This window comes from Miniopterus natalensis, chromosome 4 (assembly GCF_054644295.1).
Source record: "Miniopterus natalensis isolate mMinNat1 chromosome 4, mMinNat1.hap1, whole genome shotgun sequence".
Taxonomy (NCBI): domain Eukaryota; kingdom Metazoa; phylum Chordata; class Mammalia; order Chiroptera; family Miniopteridae; genus Miniopterus; species Miniopterus natalensis.
Window position 1 is genome coordinate 21375065 of NC_142084.1, and position 20477 is coordinate 21395541.

At 52.9% G+C, this 20477-nt stretch overlaps 1 protein-coding gene across 2 annotated transcripts in view; it reads right to left on the bottom strand.

The window, feature by feature from the left end:
* Positions 1-1442: 1442 nt before the first annotated feature.
* TCF7 (transcription factor 7) overlaps positions 1443-20477 on the bottom strand; it is a 31885-nt gene continuing 12850 nt past the window's right edge. Inside the window, exons 4-10 of one of the 2 annotated variants that reach the window (XM_087816381.1) lie at positions 9846-9957; positions 8991-9078; positions 6118-6237; positions 5279-5438; positions 5061-5168; positions 4500-4548; positions 1443-2212 (exon numbers count right to left, since the gene is read on the bottom strand). In XM_087816381.1, coding sequence (XP_087672507.1) covers positions 2133-2212; positions 4500-4548; positions 5061-5168; positions 5279-5438; positions 6118-6237; positions 8991-9078; positions 9846-9957 — 717 coding nt within the window. In that variant the 3' untranslated portion in view covers positions 1443-2132. Of the gene's footprint in view, positions 2236-4499; positions 4549-5060; positions 5169-5278; positions 5439-6117; positions 6238-8990; positions 9079-9845; positions 9958-20477 lie in introns of both variants that reach the window. The other variant, XM_087816382.1, reaches the window with a different exon arrangement.

Consider the following 20477-nt stretch of genomic DNA (forward strand, 5'->3'; position numbering starts at 1 on the left):
TAGGTTGCAGACTTATCAAACTTCAGAGGTTTTATATAAAAAATATACTTCAAGCACCTTAATACAGTCTTTGGGAGGAAAGGGTTCTATTAAATAGCTTTTTGGATTTTATATTGGTACATAAAAAGACTTGTTTGCTCATTTTCCTTGTAATAGGATATGTACTTAATGGAGTGGTTTGTTTAGTCTCAACCCTCAGAGAAAATAGAGCCTAGTGGTCATGTGCACCTATTTCTACTTGGATTGTCTTGGGGTCTGTGGGTAGCAGTTTCTAACCCAGTCTTATGGGGGAGGGGAGCAGGCTGGCCTGTGCCCGCATCAGTCGTTAGGTCAGAGGATTGGTGGGTTAAGAGCAAGGCTTGGAATGGGAGTTTACACCCAGCATGAGCAGGGTAGGGTCCAAGCCCCTTAAGGGGAGATGGGAGTAATCCCTGGCTGCTTCCTGTAGGTTGAAAGTCTTTAACATGTGCAAGAGAATAAACCCAAGTTTCATGGCTGGGAAGAAAGGGATAGAATATCATGCTGTTTCTCAAACAGCTTATTCCTCAGATTCAAGCTGTGGGGGGGAAACAGTAGAAAGTATCTTTATTCTTATGGTTAAAGTTTTTCTATGATGGTGTATTAACAATACAAAAATATTTTGAATACTACAATGGTCCTTTTTTCCTCAGGACTTCCTGCAACACTACACTAGAATATATGGTCTTTGGAATCTGAGAAGCCAGTGGCTAAAGTAGGAACTAAAGGCTTTTGTTGAGGGGAGTGTGTGGGTACCGGGACAACCTTTTTTTTTTTTTTTTTTGGATTCAGACTATGTACAGTGAGGAGGCAAAAAACAAGTTAAAAAGATTTTTTTAAAGGCTCAGGGTTGAAGCTTGGCTCAGAAATGGGTTAAATTAGGCTCTGGTGAAAAACCAGTCTACCACTAAAGGTTTTCTGGGCTCGTTTTGGTTGTAATGGTCCTCATTCCCACAGCCCCATAGGGAAACTGAAGCTGGCTTGGTTTCATGCTGGAAGAGACACTGCCTGTCATAAGGTTGGTTTGCCCTCTCACCACTGCCCAAGAGCTGGCTAGACTGAGGTGGATAAGCTGGAAGTGGATCTGTTACAAAGGCTCTCAGAATGGGGAGGGAAGCACACTGGATTTGGGGCCATGACTTCTTTGAACTGTTGACTACAGCCACTAGTGACAGGCTTGGGGCTTTGGTAACAGGGCTTCGGTGATTGAATTTCTCCGGAATCACTTCCAAGTAATTTAGAGAGCTAGATAATCCCCACCACCCACACTTGCCTGATTAAGGTAGTGTCAGGTTTTTCTGTTGCCTAGGGTGATAGGCCTAAACATATTCCATCCCTTCCACTTACAAGCTCCTGAGAATTCCACAGGATTCCTCTGGTCCAGCTTAAAAATGGCAGCTGGTTATCTGTAAGATACAGCTTTTCTAGGCCCTTAATAGAAAAGCATTGTCTTCTTGACCTTTGTGGTTGCGACCAGGCTCACATTTGATAAACCAGCTCATTCTTGGTCCATGAAGTGTCTGGTATAGGGATTGTGTGGCAGTGGTGGGGAGGCAGGGTAGGGAAAGCAGCTGAACTCAGTCCAGCCCATCTATGACCTATAGCAGAAAAGGGAGGCAGGGGCATCTGGCTAACAAAACAGATGGTAAAAAGATGCAGGCTGCCACAGGCACAGGAGATGCCCTTAATCGGATAACAGATCTGATGCACCACTTGGAGCAGTTTGAAGTGATGGCCCAAGGTTCAGGCAGAAGTTACGCAGCCTCTGAAATCTGCAGCACCTGGACCCTGAGGAGGAGTTAACAGGGCCCCTGGGCGGTTTCCACATGTTTTGGGGCTCTGTCGCTGCTTCTCAAAGAGTGGGTCCCTGGAGGAGGCCAGGTGTCCCGTGCATGCTAGGCTGCCTGCCTCTGAAATTCCTGTTGCTGTACCTGTGTACTCTGCAGGGCACTGCTGAGGGCCTGTGGGGGCCCAGGGGGCTGGGAGGCTGAGAGCCGCTGAGAGACCTGGTGATGTAGGTGCTGGCTCCGCAGGGCTAGCAAGTAGTGCCGTGGGGAAGTGGGGTAGCAGGAGGTATGAGGGTGAGTCCTGGGGGGCTGGGGACCCGGAGCAGCCTAGAGTACTGTCATCGGAAGGAACGGGGCTGGGGCAGCGGCCTTCTCCGGGTAAGTACCGAATGCATTTCTTTTTCCTCCTAGGAATAGTGAAGAGAGTTATCTGTAAACAGAGGGTGAATTCATAGTCATACACCACAACCAAAAAATGCTGTCCTTGCACAGGCCTAGCTGACCTCTTATCCCCTCTCCCCAGGACTTCGGTGATGTGCTTATCCTTAGGACCTGAATCAGCACTGAAACTGTCCTATGCCTGGCCCAGACCTGGGACAGGTGCAGTTACCAGAACAGCCACATGGTGGCACAGGAACCTTTTGTGGTGGACCTGTGGGCTGCCTTGTTTTCCAGGGGAGCCTTTGAACCTCTGCTTCACATATGCTTGGGGGGCTCAGATCTGCATTAAGGCAAGGGGCTGCAATGCTTGTGGTTTCTTGAACTGAGCAATCCCAGTGCTCAAAGCTAGGTTAGGAGCAGAGGAGGAGAAAAAGAGATGGACAGTGATTCTTTGATTTCTCATCCATTCTTACTAGCTTGTGTTCTCTGGGCCACAATTTGTCTCTGAGTAATGTGGAATGGGTAGGAGAATAGAACCTTCTCTGAGGACAGGGTTGCCTCCCATTATATACACATACATATTCCCCTAGATTTCTTTGCCCCTGGATAAGGGAGCATGAGGGCACTTTGAGGGGCTACTATAGTCACCTTGTTTTTCTTAGGCTTAAGGGCTCAGGCAGGGATCCCAACTTGAAGTGATGGAGCTGGTTGGACATTATGATTTTCAGGCCCAGGAGGAGGGGAAGAGGCCACCTGAATGGTGTTAGATTCAGCTACTGAGGACCAGCTGGGCCTGGTTAGCACCAAACCATCATTACCAGAGGACCCTAGGCACCAGAACTGCCTTCTTGAGTCTGCCTTTCCTTCCCTTCTAGAACATCGTCTCTCCCGCTTCTACCACTTATACCCAGTGATCTTCCCTACAAGCTGTGTTTGGTGTTCATTCACATTCTTAGGAAGCATGGGCTCTATAATCTGCAGGTATCCTAGGGGGTGGGGGGCCAAAGGAAGGCTACAGGCCCAGCAGAACATGTGCAGAGTCAAGGAAGCAGCTTGAAGCAAAGGGAGGGTGGTGGTGGGGACAAACCCACCTGCACGGACCACACCAATCCGTCTGCTGGTTGAGGCCAAAGCGAGCACGGCATTTCTTAGGCGAGCCAGGGTCTGCTCACAGCCATGCCAGAGGGGCAGAGCAGGGCAGAGGGCGAGCAGGCAGGCAGCAGGGCAGAGCAGGGCCCAGAAAGAAGAGGTAACATCAGTGTTAGCTAGTCACAGATACCCCACAGCCCCCACAGGAAGAGGGTTTCTCTACGGCAGTCAGCCCCAGTGGGAGCCCTAGTGCCCAGAGCCAAAGTATTAGGAAAGGTGGGCACGATACCCAGTTGGGCAGAAGATGCAGTGGGAAGAATGCTAGGGAAGAGAGGGGACCCTATCAGGCTGGCTCCTCTCTGGCTTGTGGGGTCCCTTGCAGCATGGGAGCTCTGGGAGAAGAACCCAGGGATACCCATGGGGATCCAACTACTTCTGCTGTAGGACTACGTCCACCCCAAAACTCCCTGCCATTTTATCCATTTATTTTTTTATTTTTGCCAGTGTTCTATCTGCCTGACCCATATCTCCTTGTGCTGTGGCTTAAACTTATTCTATACACTTTTCCAGATGGAGAGTAAAGCCCATTCTGCAAACTCAGGAAAAGGGCTAAGGACTGCCCTGCCCCAGTCATAACATGTGGGGGCAGCGCTGCTGAGAAAGTCCCACAGGAAGGAGACTTGCAGCAGAGTGTGGGTTCCCTAGGTCCTCTATACATAGCACTTAGCACTGCAACGAAAAAGAGCGCGTGGGTGGGTGGGTGCAGCGTTACAGGGAGATTGCCAGGCACCAGCCAGCAGGCTGGGTGACTACTGGGGTCCAGGCACGGAGCCTGGCTCAATCTCCAGACAGTCTGGTGTCCACCTCAGAACTAACTAGGATGCAGTATTTGGGTTAAGCATGGATCAAATGGTCAGTTCCTCATTAAGTTTCCCTGACAGAGGCAAGCTGTGAGCAGGGTGGGGCTAGCAAAGGTGGTGGGGGTGTGGTGGGCCCACACCTCTGCTATGTGAATTGGCTTCTGCTGGTGGTCCCTAGGACAGTATAGCTGTTCAAGTAGGGATTTGACTTGTAAGATGCAGGCCTTGTCTCCAGAGAGCCCAGGGCCCAGGCATTGAAGGTTCATGGCTGAGTACTCTGCCCCTTCCTCTGGGCCAGAGAAGTGATGTTTGTCAAATGGGGGCCTGGAGAGGAGCCTCCACTACTGTTGAGAGAAGGCCTCACCTGTGTTGGATTCTTGGTGCTTTTCTCTGGACCGCCTCTTCTTCTTCCCCTGTAGGGAAAAAGGGGAGGATCCTCAGATCTGGGAGGTGGACATTAATCCCATTGAGCAAGTGGCTGGGATACTTGCAGCCTGCTGCCTAGCCTGGCTGACACTAGGATTCTAGGCAGTTTCTTCATTGTAGTTCTTGGTAGATAAACCATGGAGCAATTAGGGGGCTCCTCCTCCCTTTCCCACACTGGTCTCCATTTTGAATGTAATAGTAACTTTCAGGCCTCTTCCTCCCCTTCTGCTCATGAACCCCAATCAAATATTGGGCAACAGCTCTGTGTGGGAGTAGATCCTGGGTGGAAAACAGGACAAGGGCCTGCCTTTAGGGGTGGCTCCCCTTGCTTGACTCTTTTCTAAGCTAGCCATGGGAGGCCTTGGACCCTATAGTTTATCACCTCCCCTCATCTGTACCTTCAGGACAGTAGTCCTGCATTTCTTGCTGAAACTGGCCTGGGGCATGGAATCTTGAAGGTTCCCCTACCCATCCCTATTGTGTGTTGTTGGCCACTCACGTAGTTGTCCCGCGCTGACCAGCCTGGGTATAGCTGCATGTGCAGCTGCCTCTCCTTGCGGGCCAGCTCGTAATACTTGGCCTGCTCTTCCCGTGACAGTGCGTGCCACTGCAAAGGGGAAGGAGGGGCAGATGAGGTGCATCAGGGAGTCAGCAGGCTGCACCAGGGCAAAGGTGGTCAGGAGCCACCCCTGCCAGCCCACCTGCCCGTGGCCTCACCCTGCGGCCCAGGATCTGGTTGATGGCGGCACTTTCTTTGAGTGTGCATTCTGCAATGACCTTGGCTCTCATCTCCTTCATGTACAGCATGAAGGCGTTGAGTGGCTTCTTGATGGTTGGCTTCTTGGCCTCCTTCTCCTTGGATTCTGCCTGCGTCTTCCTGAGGGGCACATGTCCAGATTACTTGGGAGCTCCCCAATGCCTGCCTAATGCTATCACCCTACAGTGTCCAGTGCATGTGTAAGTGCATGGATACTGGGGTTTTTTAATGGAACTTTTTTTTAGCTGCTCCAAAATGGGTAAGCAGAGTTAAGTAACTTCCTTACAGGAATACTGCAGGTAAGAAAAGCATGTGTAAGGACTTCTCAGCCCCTCCTATCTTGGCTCAAACTAAAGCCTTATTTCCCACTCCACCCAATCCCTCTGCTTCTGAGGCTCAAAAAACAGTGCTCAGCCTGGCTGGCATGGTTCAGCGGTTGAGCATCGACCTATGATCTAAAAGATCACAGCTTGATTCCTGGTCAGGGCACATGCCTGGGTTTTGGGCTCCATCCCCAGCAGGGGGCGTGCAGGAGACAGCCAATCAATGACTTTCTCATTATTGATGTTTTTATCTCCCTCTCCCTCTCTCCCTCTCTGAAATCAATAAAAATATACTTAAAAACAAAACCCACAAAAACAGTGGTCAGTGGCAAAAGCCACAAAACAGTTTGACCAGAGGCCACCTCTGGTGTCCTTGGAGCCCAGGCAGCAGAATTTGAGCTTGGTAGAAGAAAAGTATATCCTGGCTCTCCCCTGTTCCCCCCACCCTCCTCCCCATTGTGTGCCTTTTCACTCACAGGCTTCGATCATAGGGCTGTAGTTCCTGCTTCCCTGAGGGGGGCACAATGGCCGGGTGGGGAATGGCTGCTGGGTGACCAGGTACTCCGGAACCTAGCATCAGGGATGGGTGGGTGAACCTAGATAGAGGTAGGAGGAGAGTTAACACTGAGCCAGGTGTGTACAGGCCAGACCTTGGGACACACAGAGGCCCTGCACAGTAAACGAGGACAGGTAAACAGATACCCCACCCCCACTGGTCTGCATACAAGTACACTGATACATACAAATACCTGCTCCCAGCACATCACATGGACAATGTTGCAAAAATCTACATATGTATCATTTAGGTGGTTACTAAAGTCCTAGATAGCTTTTGAATCTCTCCCCTTGGTGTCTTATGCCCTCACCAGCTCAGTCTCATGAGCCTGTGTCCTATGGGCTTCCTCACTCTCCTAGGACTCCACACAAAAGCTAGAGTGGCCTTTTAAAAACACCTGAGTGCTCCTGGCTGCTCTTGCTGAAATCCCCCCACTTCCCACAGCCCTGCATGACCAGCCCTGCTGATTTCTAGCTCTATCTTTCCCCCTATTCCCCATCACTTCCTTCCCCCCGCCATCCCCAACTACTGCTGTTCCCTTTGTACCCCTCATTCAGATGTTAACCCTTTTCATGAAGCTGTGACCCACCAAATCTGGCTGGAGTCTCCTTGGGGCTTCCTCATCACCCTGGTGCGGTGTCTATACCTCCTACCCTGGACTGTGAGCTCAATAGGCTGGAAATGACTGCTGAATTCCTTGTTCCATACTTAGCACAGAGAGTCACTGAGGGAGTGAGCTAAGTAAAGGGACTCATATTCACACACCTCCCACTTTCTTGCTGTTTTATGGCTGCCACTCTGTCCCTTGCTGCTTACACAGGTGTGGGGTCCCTGAGCAGGCCAGAGGTTGGACAGACATGTAAAAAATGCTGCCTCAGTTTGGGCGGAGCTCAAGGAATGCTCAGGGCAGTCATCCTGACTGGCCCTTTCCTTAGCAGGGATGCAAAACAGAGGTGAGTGCATACACACCTGCACACGGACTGACGCATGCACAGAGATAGGACGACAAGCACGTGTGCATGCACTGTCCCTGGCTGCTCTGTTGCACAGTCTGGCCTGGGTTTAGGCCTCTTGCAGTCCCACTGGCTTCATTCTCAGGCTCAGGGCAGCAAGGTGCTGCAGAATACAGACAGACGGATGGACAAACAACTAGCACAGGGCAAGCAGTGGCCTGGGCATGGCCTTGTGTGGGCACTGAAGCCTGGGCAACAGGAAGCAGGAGCCTGGCTTCAGGGTAGGGGACTCACCTGGGGTAAGGGGCGCCAGGGGCTGCAGTGGGGGCAGGGAAGTGCTGTCTATATCCGCAGGAAGGGGACAGGGGGTAGAGAGGAGGGCTGGGCCTGTGGTTGGGAGAGACAGCTGTTAGCAGTCTGGCTACTGGCCATATGTGGGGAAGGACTTCCTTCCATTCTCCAGCCTGACCCACAGATTGTGAGGCAAATCCACTTCTGCTTGGACCACTCCAGGGTGTGCTTTAAGCATCTGCCACCAGAGGGCAACTTGTGCTGCACCTATTTCCCTCCACAGGCTTGTCCTGGCGCTTAAGAGGTGTAAATGGCAGCATTCTCTGGGTAGCCAGCTCAGCAGGGCCCCAGGGCCCCTTCTGAAATGAAGTATCCCCGTCCGTACAGGGTTGATACCTGTCCAAGGGCTTTTGCACCCACTGTTGACACTATCAGGATTGTTCTGCCCCACTTTGCCTGCTTCAACTCCTGGTCATCCTAAATGAAAGCCCTTGACATCCCAATCTAGATGAGGTGCCCCTCTGGGTTCCTACAGTCCCGTCAAAGCACTGCTAACAGTGCCTTATAATTGGCTGGCCTCTTGTCTGGGTTGTGCACTAGTCGGACTGAGTTCTATGAGGATGGGGACCTGAGGTTCAGCCAGCTTCAGCCATGCTTCTCTGGTGCCTAGATCCTTGCCTGGCACACTTCAAACCTGGGGGTACTCATGGGGTAGTCCTGGTTTGTATTCACAGTAGAGTTATGTCCAAGGAGAATATACAAATAGAGCCTAACATGGATTAAGGGCAAGTGGAAAGGGACAGGTGAGCCCCTAGGTTGGGCCTCTGGCCTACCTTGCCTTCCTGGGAAGCCAGACTTTCCTGATGTTAAGTTATTGCCTAAGGCCAAAGAGGCTAAAGACCTGCCCAAGTCACACTGCTGAGCAAAGGGCCAACTAGCCTGCCAGACCCAACTCCAGCTAAAGCAGGCCCTTTGGCCCACAGTTGGGCATACTGACTTGGGGTCCAGGCTGCCTTTTCCTGGCCCACCCTTAATAGGCTCTCCAAGCAGTCTGGCCAGGGGCTTAGACTCAAGCAGGCACCACTGGGGCAAGGAGGGACCCTGCCCCTCAAGCAGCTTAGCTAAGGAAGGGACCAGCCAGCAGTAGGCATTGAGGCAAGTGGGAAGTATCCTCCTGTCCACCAGGTGGTTGAGAAGCAACAGCCTCTCTCATGGCCATCATGCTGTTACCTCCCTGCTCAGGCCTACCTTTTCTTCCTCACATACTCAGATGGCCCTCAGCAGCCCAAGGTTCTCTCATTCAAGTCTCAGACACTGAAGCGGAGATCAGTGGGCGACAGGGCTGGGACTGTAACCTAATCTCCAGTCCAGTCTTGCCAAAGGGAGTATGTCAGGCTACCTGGGGAATGGATAGAGCTGCTGGCCAGCCCTGGTACCCATATAGAACTGGCAGCAGGGTGCTCAGCATAGGATAGAGGAGGAAAACAGAAGGGCAGGTATGGGTCCAAATCAACGGAAGGTGCCCCTTTCCCACTGGGCCCACACTCACCAGCTCACAGTGTGGGGAAGCTGTCCCATGCTGCCTGAGGTCAGAGAGTAGAAGCCAGAGAGGTCAGAGGTCTGCAGAGGCCTGTGAACTGCAGTGGAGAGGGACCGAGTAAGTGAGCTAGCCTGACTCAGAGGCCACTTTAGCTAGTTACTGCATTCTAGAGCCCTGTGGGGGGCCTCTAAGATTCCACCCCTCTGTGCTACATACAGTACCAGACATATGGCTTTGTTCAGGACTATCCCAGTATGACAAGAGGGCTGCATTGACAGGCTAGGGAACCAAGGGCAGAAGGGTTGAATGACTTGCCTAAGGATACTGGCAGGCCAGTGGCAGAGTTGGAGTCATTCAGGAATGAGAAGCCAGGCCTCACCACTGCTAGTCTGCAACTGGGGCCTCTGCTGGGGGCCCCCTAGTCTGAGGGAACATGGCCTATGGAGCCAGGGTTCTGAGTCCCCCCTCACCCCCCTTTGAGTCAGCAGGTTTCCCACAGTCGACTGGCTGATTTCAGAATGACTTTGCCTGAGGCTGAGGTGAATCAGCCTCACAACCACCACTTTCCATTTTCTCACTGGGGGAGGGAAAGGCTACAAGTTTTATAGTTAATCAGCTTTACACAGATGCCTGCTCTCATACTGGCATTGGGAGGTCACTCAGGATTTAGCTTCCTACCTCAACCAGAAGCCTTCAAATTTTGACCTGGCACCATCTTCCCCAGCCCTCTGGTAGCCTCAGGTCCCCCAATCCATCTTTCTGGAGTCTTGGGAGACCCTGATTTTGCACAGCACCGGGTTCTCTAGTTGTAAAAAGGGCCCAGCCGCCTATCTCATTGGGCCCCTCCCCATCCCAGGTCTGTACCTTGCTTCTGGTTGATGTCGGCTGGTGCAGGTGTGGGGTGTGGGCTGCTGAAATGTTCATAGAGAGGAGAGAGTTGGGGGACTCCATGGGCAGGCTGACTGGCCTTGTTGTGCTGAAAAATGAGGAGGATGGGTGAATGTGGGGAGACCTGAGGAAGGCACAGGGCTTGGGGCTACGTATAGGCAGAGTCCCAGTTAGCTGTATGTGGGGGCAGCCCACTTGTCAAAGGAAAATGGGGGTGGTCAAAACCACAGGCCTCCCTCATAGGAGGGGGTACCACTCAAATCAAGCTGCGTCCAATGGTCGTCGTCCCCCTCAGACTTTGCCCAAGTAGTCCCACTGGTAGAGAGCCGCTCAGTTTTTCTGTGCACTCAATTCTAGGAGGCACATCTCTCTATTCAGGAAATACTTTCTGCCTCCGGGTTTCAGAGATTCCCCCAGTTTCTCTGGGGCCCTATAACTTGCTCACAGCCTCTAGCCCTATACATCATCAGGAAATGGTCTGAGGACCTGACCTACTCTAGAAACTTTCTTCCTCTAGCCCTTAGACTAGGGGTCCTGACTCTGACCTTCTGTCCCACCTCAGACTTAACAGGATTTGTTGACACAGGGAAGAGCCCCCACTCAGCCCTCTAACTCAGGGGAGGGGCCTGGTGGGGCCAGGCTTCCCCCAGGGCCAACCCACCCAGCCTCACGCTTCCTGTTTCCTCAGTACCACAGGACTCTTACTTTTCATACTAGTCACATGGATCTGTCATGAGATGACTCAGGCTGAGAAGGGGGCTCCCCATGCGACCCAGGCACAGGGAGTTGTTGCTCAGGGCCAAGGCCCAGCTCTGCATATCCTCAGCACTCATCTGTGTGGGCCAGGGCCTTGGAAACATCATCTACAACTGAGGCTTAGCTTCCACTCAGAAAAGTCCATCTGTGGGGATGCTGCTGGCTGGGAGCACAGACAAGTGACTTCTGATCCATGGCACAGAAGAAATGGGACATCTCTGAGGCAAGACAGTAATGAGAGGTTGTGGTCTGGGCTCCTTCCCATCCTGTGGATGAAATTTCCCACTAGTTGAATTTAGCCAGACTCCTTAACATCTCTGGGCACAGGTCTCTTGGCACTGGCAATTGGGGGTCCAGGGTGAGGCTATAGGGAAGGCGGGGTATGAATTGCACACAGCCAAAGTGTGAGGCTACTAGATGGGCACAGGCTCCCACACCTCCCATCAACAGCCATGGCCACCATCTTTCCTACATTCCTGACTCCAGGGAAGCTTGAGGGTGGGCTATAAGCTGCACCCTTCCCCTCAGGGTTTGGGGAAGGTGCTGACACTACCACCTATCAGTCTCCTGCTCATCTGTCTGCCCTCCAGGAGCAACCTTACATACCAGAGCTATATTAGCCTTCCTTTTGTCCTCAGACAGACAGAGGTAGATGTCCCAATAGCAGTGGCTTCTCCTTTGCAATTGGTGTGGATATAGCATCATAGCCCCTTCCTGAGCCCGATGCCTTACCTCTAACTAGAGCCCTCTGGCCTCCTTGGGCAGGGCAGGTGAACTTCCCTCTGTCAGCCCCAGGGAGGGCTCTCTGCTGTGAACTTGAGGAAGAGTGGGCTGACTATGTTCAGACCCTAGTTCTAACGTGTGGCCTTCAAGAACTTATTACAATATCTGAGCAGACATTTCCTTGTAAAATGGAGATGATCAGAGGGTTGTTATGAGAATAAAGCCAGACAATACCCAAGAGCTCAATGACTTAGGTGTTAGGTAATGAGGAAGGGACATGTAGGAAGCCCTTTACTCATCCTAGAGCCTTCACAGGTGCTCAGGAAATGCTACTCACAGTGCTTCCCTAGCCCCCTGGTGCTGGGCGTCACACAGGCCAGACACTTTGGCCTGATTATGCCAAACGGGGGTTGCCTGGAGATGGCAGGCACACCTGGCAGCCCACTGGCAGTAGCATCTGGGGAGGGTAATGACAGGACCACGCAGTCCCCAGACCTTGGGTGCTGTGATTTTCCTGTTGCTCTTCCAAGGCCAGGCTTCCTGAGCAAGCTGGGGGGAGTCTCATGCCAATCTCAGGCTTTCTTTTATTTCTAGCACTGAACTCAGACACAGCTGTGACTTTGGGAGTATGTGTGGGGATGGAAGGTGGGATGTAGGATCCTCAGGTCTGCAGGTGGCTGGAAAGAGGAATGGGCAGGGACAGCTGTAGAGTATGTGGATGCATGTGAAATCCTTCATATACTGAGTACCTGCCACAGGCCAGGCACTGTGCCAAGCACTTTGCAAGCCAGTCTCATTTCTCCCATCTATAAACCTCCCCAACTATCACCTCATGTCTCAATCCCCTTTATTGCAAACCTCAGCAGATCTGTCTGCATTCACTGCCTCCAGTTCTCAGCTCTTGTCCTCCCTTCAACCTAGCCAGTCTCTTGCCCTGTCACTTCACCAGATGACTCCTGTCAAGGTCTCAGTGACTTCCACATTGCTGAACTCAGTGGTGAATTCCCAGTATTCATGTTACCTGACCTCTCAGCAGCACTGGACATAACTGATTTCTCCCTCCTCCTTGAAGTAGTTTCTTCACTAGTGGTCCACAATGCCAGATTCACTTGGTTTTTCTCCCACCTCACAGGCTACCCCTTCTCAGCCTTGTTTCCGTCTCCTCCTCATCTTCTTGACCTGACCTGAAATTGGCCTTTGGCCCTCTATCTACCCTCACTCCCAGGGTGCTCTCATCCAAGCTCCTGGCTTTAAGTATCTTCATCTGATAATCACGTATCTCCAGTCCCCACTTCTCCTAGGAGCTCCCCTCTCCAAATGCTTACTCATCAACTCTACTCAGAGATCTAAAATGCTTCCGAGGCCTGGCCGGCATGGCTCAGCAGTTGAGCATCAACCTAGGATCCAGGAGATCGAGGTTTGATTCCCGGTCAGGGCACATACCAGGTTGTGGACTTGATCCCCAGTGGGGGGCGTGCAGGAGGCAGCTGATCAATGACTCATCATTGATGTTTCTCTCTCTCTCCCTTTCCCTTTCTCTCTATGAAATCAATAAACACATATTTTAAAAATAAATAAATTAAATGCTGCCCAGACTCAATATCTAAAACAAAACCTTTGACTTCCTGCCCCAAAAGTTCCGTTCCATCTTTCTCAATGGCAACTCCATTCTTCCAAATGCTCAGACTAAGCACCTTGGAGTCATCCCTGACTCCTTTTTCTCTCACACCTCAAATCCAATTTGTCAGCAAATCCTAATGGCTCTACTTTCAAAATATATCTAGAATCCAACCACTTCCTCCTCCTTCCTGGTCCCCCACCTAGTCCAAGCCACACCCACTTGTCACCTGGATGACTGCAGCAGCCTCCTGCCCTCAGTCAGTCCTTCATCCGGCAGCCACACAAATCAGACGACCTCACTCCTCTGCCTTGAGCCTCTACTGGCCTTACCTGGTCTATAGAGCTCTGCACGATCAGGCCCCCACTCCCTCTCTAACCCCATTACCTTGTTCTCCTCACTCTCTATGCCAAGGACTTCACATGGGTGCTTCGGCCTCCAGCCTTCTCCAGTAACTCCAGTGATAATTTTTAAGTGTGCCATGATGTGAAGTGAGTTGGGAAGCCCATCTCTAGGCTCACTGACCTTTTACTGACTTTTTCACTCTGGGATCCTGGGTCAGTTTCCCCCTGGTAAAATGAGGATGAGAATATCAGCCCTGCCTACCTCACTGGTCACAGATGCAAAAATTCCGCTTTATCCTAGAATTTTTAGGAGCTAGAGGTTAGGGCCTATGAAGGTTGGGAAGCTTCCTGGAAACCTCTGGGGCCTTTTGATCCTGATAGGTTCCTAGTACAGTAGCCGGACAACATCAGCCCTCACTAGGCTTCATGGCAGTCAGGAAGACTGAGCCTCAGGGTCCACTCCCTCAGGACCCTGGGACCCTTGTGACAGTCATTCTACCATTCACTGCCTGAGGGCACAGATGCCTGGAGCCCTGGCCCAACAGGTGGAATGAACACCCTCCACACCACAGGGGACTTTTGAGACTGCTTAGTCTAGCTCCAGCGAAGACCCTGTCTTCCAGCCCTGGCTCTGGCTCTTTGGCCCTGGCCCTCAGGGCTGTAAGCCTGGCTGCTGGGTGGGCAGCTCTGACCCTGGGAAGTCTTAGGAACAGAGCCTGGGGTCCAAGGTGCCAGCTCTAGGAAGACAGTCCCAGAATCCCACTCTGCCTGGAGCGAGGTTGTGGGGGAGTGTTGGCTCCACAGGTTCCTCAGCAAACCACGCTACCTGAGGAGGGCTAGAGCTGACCCTCTTTGGCCAGGCTGGTTAAGCCCCAGGTTGCAGCACAGCTCAGGCTAGGCCTAGGAAACCGAAGAATTCAGCTCAGCCTACAGCCTCTGGCCTAGTATGTATGTATGTGTGACAGGAGCAGTGTGGTGGGACATGGGGCATTGCGTCGTGGACAAAGGATTCATCCTGTCTACCAGCCTTCCCTAGGAACTAGAGAAAAGCCTCATTAAACAGAAGTCTGCAGCCAAAGCACAGGAGAGGTGCCAGGTAGGCAGGGGTGGGGCAGAGAGCCTGCCAGCAGCTGGAGGCCCTGAGGTGGCCAGGGCTCCAGGGCAGGGCATTGAGGGCCTGGCCAGTCCTTCCCACGTTCATGCAGGCTGCCCTTTGACCTCTCTCTCCAGTCCCCTCCATGCCTGGTAGTGGTAGCCGGGGAAACTGGCACAGGGCCCCACACCCTCCTCAATCAGTGGAACGTCCCGCTCCATGGCCTCAGCACAAGGTTGTCCCAGGGCCAGGCTGCCCAGACAACAGGGTGGGATTGCCTGAGGCTTCGTGTGTGTATGGGAAGCCCAGTGACGGGAGCTCCCCTCCTCTCCTTCCCCTAATGGTGACTGTGCCCAGCCTCCAAGGGAAGGAGGCCTGGTCAGTTGTCCCCACCAGGCCCTGAGCATCATGATGGCACATCATCATCTTTCTTACCTCTGAGGACAGAGTGTCAAGCACAGAGCTGGACACTCACTAAGTGCTCACAGAATGGCAGAATGTGTAAGTGAATGAAAGACTCAACAGCAGTCTATACTCCTTAATTAGGACACTCCAGGACCCATTCTTGTTCTTTGCCTGCAGTGTCCCCGTCCCCCATCCTCCCTCCGGACTCCAGGATGGGGGTCAGGACTCAGACCCCAGGGCTTGGAGGCCATGTCTGCTACAGTCTCAGCAGAGGTGATCCTTCCTGCTGATCATTGCTCTCACTACTCTTCCCCATGCCAAACTCAAAATCTGTTGTCCCAGAGGTGGTCCTCATCCTTCCAGGATATTTTCCTTAGTCCCTGGCTGGAAGTTCCTCACTGTGGTGCGCCAGCATGCCCTCCTTCTCTTGAGCAGGCTAGAGCCAGGAAGGGGCCCAAGGGCAGGGCTGGGCAGGCGGAGGTGGAAATGAGGGACGCCTGAGGTAGGTCTCCTCTGCTCTGAAGTTGAGCTTGGGCCTGGCTGGGCTGCCCCCCTCCCTTCCTAACGCCCCCCTCAACTTCCTGCAGGCTCAGGTGAAAAATAAACACAGTCGGCATTTTCCCTGCAGACCGCAGCGGTCTGCTCGCAGGCTGTGCACACCCTGAGAGCCCTTGCCACCGCCAGCAGAGAAACTCCCTCGCCTCTGACGGTTGACTCTGAAAACCCCCAAACGCTTGAGCCCCACAACACTTTCCCAGCGAAGAAAGTTGCTGCTTCCTCTGGCCTCAGGATGGGGGTTAAAGGAGCATGTGGGGCCTGACCAGGCCATCCCAAGAAGGCCTCCCTGTGGCAGGGGACTGTGCCAGGAGAAGCACTGCCCCCCCCCACACACACCAGGATTTTCAGTTGGTCACTATCAGCAGACACATTCAATCAATATATATATATACTAAGCTCCTACTATGTGCCACGCAAAAGAATGTTCCAGGCTGAGAGAACAGCATCTGTTAATGACAGGTGAGTGTTCACTGTGCTAGGCATAGCTCTGAGCACCTTACAGAGTTCCACTCATACTCCTAAAACAAACCTATGATATAGGTACAATTATTATCCCCATTTGACAGATGAGGAAAGTTAGGCACAGAGAGGTTATATAGCTTGCACAAGGTCACACAACTAGTAAAAGTGGCAGAGCTAGGATTCCACCCACTGTACTGCAAAGGTTGTGTGGCTATCACGGACAGAACAAGGGGAGCAGAGGAGGAAGTCCTAGTCCTAAAGCCACTGTCTCCCTTCTCCAGCCTGGCTGGTCAGAGGTACCAGAGGCCCTAAAAATGTTCCAGCAGGTTCTGGGACCCCTGTTTTTGGAGTTCTGGCCACATCCCCTGCTTGCTGGTGATCAGTGCACATGGCCTCCAGAGCCCTAGCCCAGCTCTCTCCTGCTCATCATGGCACAGCCACATCCCAGCCATGCCCCGCCGCTCAGGTCTGCTCTCCTGCCAGGTGCCCAGCTCTCTCTCAGCACCTTTATCTACCCCTTCCTCCCTCCTCTCATAACTTTCTATACTTTCTCCTGTTCTTTGCCAGGCTGGCTCCTCAAACTGACCTCAGTCTAAGAGTCACTTTCTTGGAAAGGACCGTGACTTGGGTGGGGTTCTACTAGCACGGCAGGCAGAGATGCCCACTTGGTGCAGAGGTCAGCCTGGGGGGCCTGGAGAGCAGAACTGGTTTTTAAGTCATCTCTGCCTGTCCAGGTTCTGAGCATGGTCACTGAGACTCGTTGAATGAAGGCCTCTAGAATCCCCAGTGTCTGACTTCAGTCTCTCAGCTCCTGGCTCCTAGGGGGTTCCTAATGCCTGCTCTGGAGCTAGGGAGAGGCCCTTGGGGACAAGTACACAGGAGTGGCAAGGCATGACCAGACAGAAAGGTGGGCTATAATAGTTATTGTTCTCGCCATCAAGGCACAGAGATGAAACAGTATTATAAATGTCACAAATGACAACCAATTTAAGGCAGACATTGTCCCCATTTTATCATGATGGAAGCGAGGCTGAGAAAGTTGCCTATAGTCACACAGAACTTCCATCAAGTCAGTGCTAGGGGCTCCTTTATGGGCTCTCAGGGTCTTCAGCGATGCCAGGCAGCCACTCTCATTTCTCCCCTCCTCTCACTCTGTGCTCCAGCCACTGAGGGCTGCTGGCCCTGAGGGCTATGCTGTTCCCTCTGACTGGAGAACCCTCCCCAACTTGGCTTAGCCAATTCCCATCCATCTTTCAGGCCTCATCATACATGAGACTTCTTTCTGGAAGCCTTTCTTGCCCTCCCCATTTGAGCAGGAGTCCCCTGCGAAGGCCCACTGGCTGTAGTACAGACCCGACTTTGCTGTGTCTGTCCATCTGTCTGTCTTCATGCCCTCCCTGAGGTCTGCGATTGTACCCTGCACTATTTCTATTACATAAATTAAAACAGGGCCCTCAAAGTTGGGTCCCTAGCACTATAGATGGGTGGGGCCTGCCCAATATGAGCCAGTGGTTAGGAAGAATGTGGCAACACTGGACAGAGCACCCTGACTGGGGCTGCGTACAGGGTCACAGCAGCACATAGGAAAGCTGGGAGGAGCTGAGGCCACTGCTTGGAGTCAGGGACATCCTGCCTGGCACCTGAGCCCCTGCGCCACTTCCTACTGTGTCTTCTGCCTGCAGTACCTTTGGGAGTCAGAATGACCAGACAGAGCCAGGGCCACCAATAGTTCAAATGGTACTGTTGTGCTAATTAGAAAAGTACCCCTTCCTCTGGACAGAAACCCAGGCCCAGGCCAGGACACACGGCTTGAGGGAGCATAGTGCAGGCTGGGTTTCAGTTCCTTGGCCCAGCTCCCCTAAACAACCCCACATAGCAGCCCTGCTCAAAAGGGCACCAATTCACTTCCCCACATTGCTAGGAGCCAAGCTTTTCGACTCTGAGCCAGGCTCCATCCACAGCCTGGCCCTGAGCATCTATTCTGGCCTCAATCAGTTCCTCTGGGCTCCTCTCCCAGCTCCAGGACCCACCAGGCAGCTCCATAGCTCCCTCGGACTTCGGTGTCTGTAGCTGGGGTCCACTGTCCAGTGCCAATGGCGCTTAAGTGCTAAGGAGTCTGGCTGGTTGCTAAGTGGGAAGCTCCCCTAAAATCTTCCAAAGGGGACTCCCCTGCCTATCAAGTGGGCCTCAATTTGTGGGCTCCTGCAGACCCCACCTCTGCAGATATACCCCCAGCTGGGCTCACGCCCTTTTATCTTCAGCCCCCGCTCTGAGCCCTGCTGCCCAGGACATGGTGCTCTCCAGAGGACAGCCCGAAAGCTCCCCGCCCACAGCGTGCTGGACACCTTGTGCCAGACGCCCACCCCAGACCACGGAGCCGTGGCCGAATCGTCAGTGGAGCTACAAGGTTAGGGGTTGGCTGGGCCACACCCTCGTGGACCAGGAGGCTTTGGCCCTGACTGCCAGCACAGAGCTGTTGCCATGGTTGCACAGAGCCCTGCCAGGTGCGTGTGACCAGTCCACCAGCTGCCTGGCCTCGACATCAGATAACAGAGTCCTGCCACAGCAGAGGTGAGGACCGGAGTATCTGCATGCAGCCCTTGGCAAACCACAGGCCTGCTCTAGACCCAGCTCAGCCCCAAGGCACCCTCGGAGCTAGCTGAGCCTCACTGAGCTGAGTGGCCTGGCCCACGGCCTCCAGTGGTTTCTATGCATTCGTTTGTGTTTTCCTTCCTCCTCTTTGAGGTGAACGCCCCTCAGGACAGGATGTTTTTAGAGGAAAATACAAGCTTCCGGGAGCTGCTGCAGCTGAGCTGCTAGTCGATGCTACTGACACACTGCCTTGGGGACTCTGCAGCAGCCCTGTGGCTGGGCACCCTCTCCCCCTCACTGTAGTGCCCAGCCATCCAAGAGCCCACCATGGGCCGAGGCAGGCCAGGACACAACCTTAGAGCTCAGCCTGTCTTTGGCAGTAGGGAAAGCAAGGTTCTTGAGAAAGGCATTTGAGGAGCTCAGAGATTTTGTTCCCCTGGGAGCAAAGCCATAAGGATTTGTAGAAAAGGCAGGAAGAAAACAGCAGAAGTGCAGGTTTAGAGATAGCAGCCCCCACTACTACGAGCCTACTGTGTGCCTAGCACCCTGCAGAGTTCTGTCTCCCACCAGAATCCCACCAGTCTTCCCAACCACTTTGTGACTGTGTGCAGATTTTGCAAATCAGGAAAGGGAAGCCCGGGGAGGTTAAACAACTTCCCCAAGGTCCCTCAGCAAGTACTGACAGATCTGGATTTGAATCCAGCCCTTTGGGGTTCTGGCCAAAAATCTTTACCACCCAACGACAGACCTCACAGGCTAGCTAATAGTGTGCCAGCATGGAGACCAAGGAGCTAGTGGTTCCCAGGTTCCTCTCTCCCCTACACTGGGTCTCTAGCCCACTGGGAAGCTGGGACCACCAATTCCGCCAGCAACACCTTGCCAAGAACCTTTTGGATGAGCAGCATGGCTCTGACCTCCACCTAGCCCTATGCGAAGGGTGTCTTCACCCTGTCCTTGAGGAATGATTTTGTTTCTGTCATAAATGACTAAAGGACACATGAGAGGTTACCCTCCCACAGGGTCTGGACTGTGCTCTTTCCCTTCACATGTGAGGAGGGGTGGGGTAGCCACTGGCAGCTGGGGTGACTCTCTACAGGATTTATCTAGAAGGGTAAGTGTGCTGCCTAGGACTGAGAGCCAGGAGAGTTCTAGCTGGGCCCAGAAACAGAGGCTGATGGTCAGCAATGGCTCGAAGGTGGAAGGGAGAAACTTGGAGATCTCACTCCAGTCTCACACGGCATACCCAGATTCATCCAGCCAACTTCTGAGGAGCAAAGACAAGACAGGGGTTTCTGAGTTACCTGGCCTATACTAGTCCCAGGAGGAGAGCTCTGCCTTGGGGCCACAGTCAGGAAGCTCACTCGAGTCTAACCCCTTGCAGCTACTGCCAGTTAAAGCCCTTGGGGCTCTGCCTGGACTCAGTCCAGCAGTTCATCCCAAGGGAAAGAAACCAAGGAAGGGAAAGGAGCTCCCGGAGGTTTCCGCCCAAGCCCCTCATGCCCAGTGTAAGTAGGGGAGGAGGGCAGGACTGCCAACTGCCACAGGGGCCCTCTTGTGGTGGAGCTCCCTAACGAGGCTGTTAGGGGTTCCAAAACCACACCAAACAGCTCTTACAGATACACACCTGGTGTAACAGTATAAAAATACAGGGGAGAGGGCAAAATGCCAAGTTCCTGGGGGTGAGGTGTGGGAAGGGGTGGAACAGGGTGCCAAGGGGACCCAGCTGTAGCTATAAACCCAGTTTTTAAAAACTGAGTTCAGAAAGATGTTGTCTAAGAGGCAAGGAAGCATGGTGGTTAAGGGCAATGAATACAGAAGTAGATAGATGCCTGGGTTCAAATCCCTCTGTCAGCACTTACAAGGTGCAAGTCTCTCCATGCCTCAGGTTCCCTGTCTATCCTCATTGGGCTGAGGTCAGGATGAAGTGAGTTAATAATGACAAAGGCAAGCATGTCCCTGGACCAAGGTTTTTCAGGAAAGCCAGCCTTTGCACCAGGCCGGGGCAGCTGGCCCTCTATTTCCTTGGGACTGCTGCCTGATTGCTATCGGCCCAGACT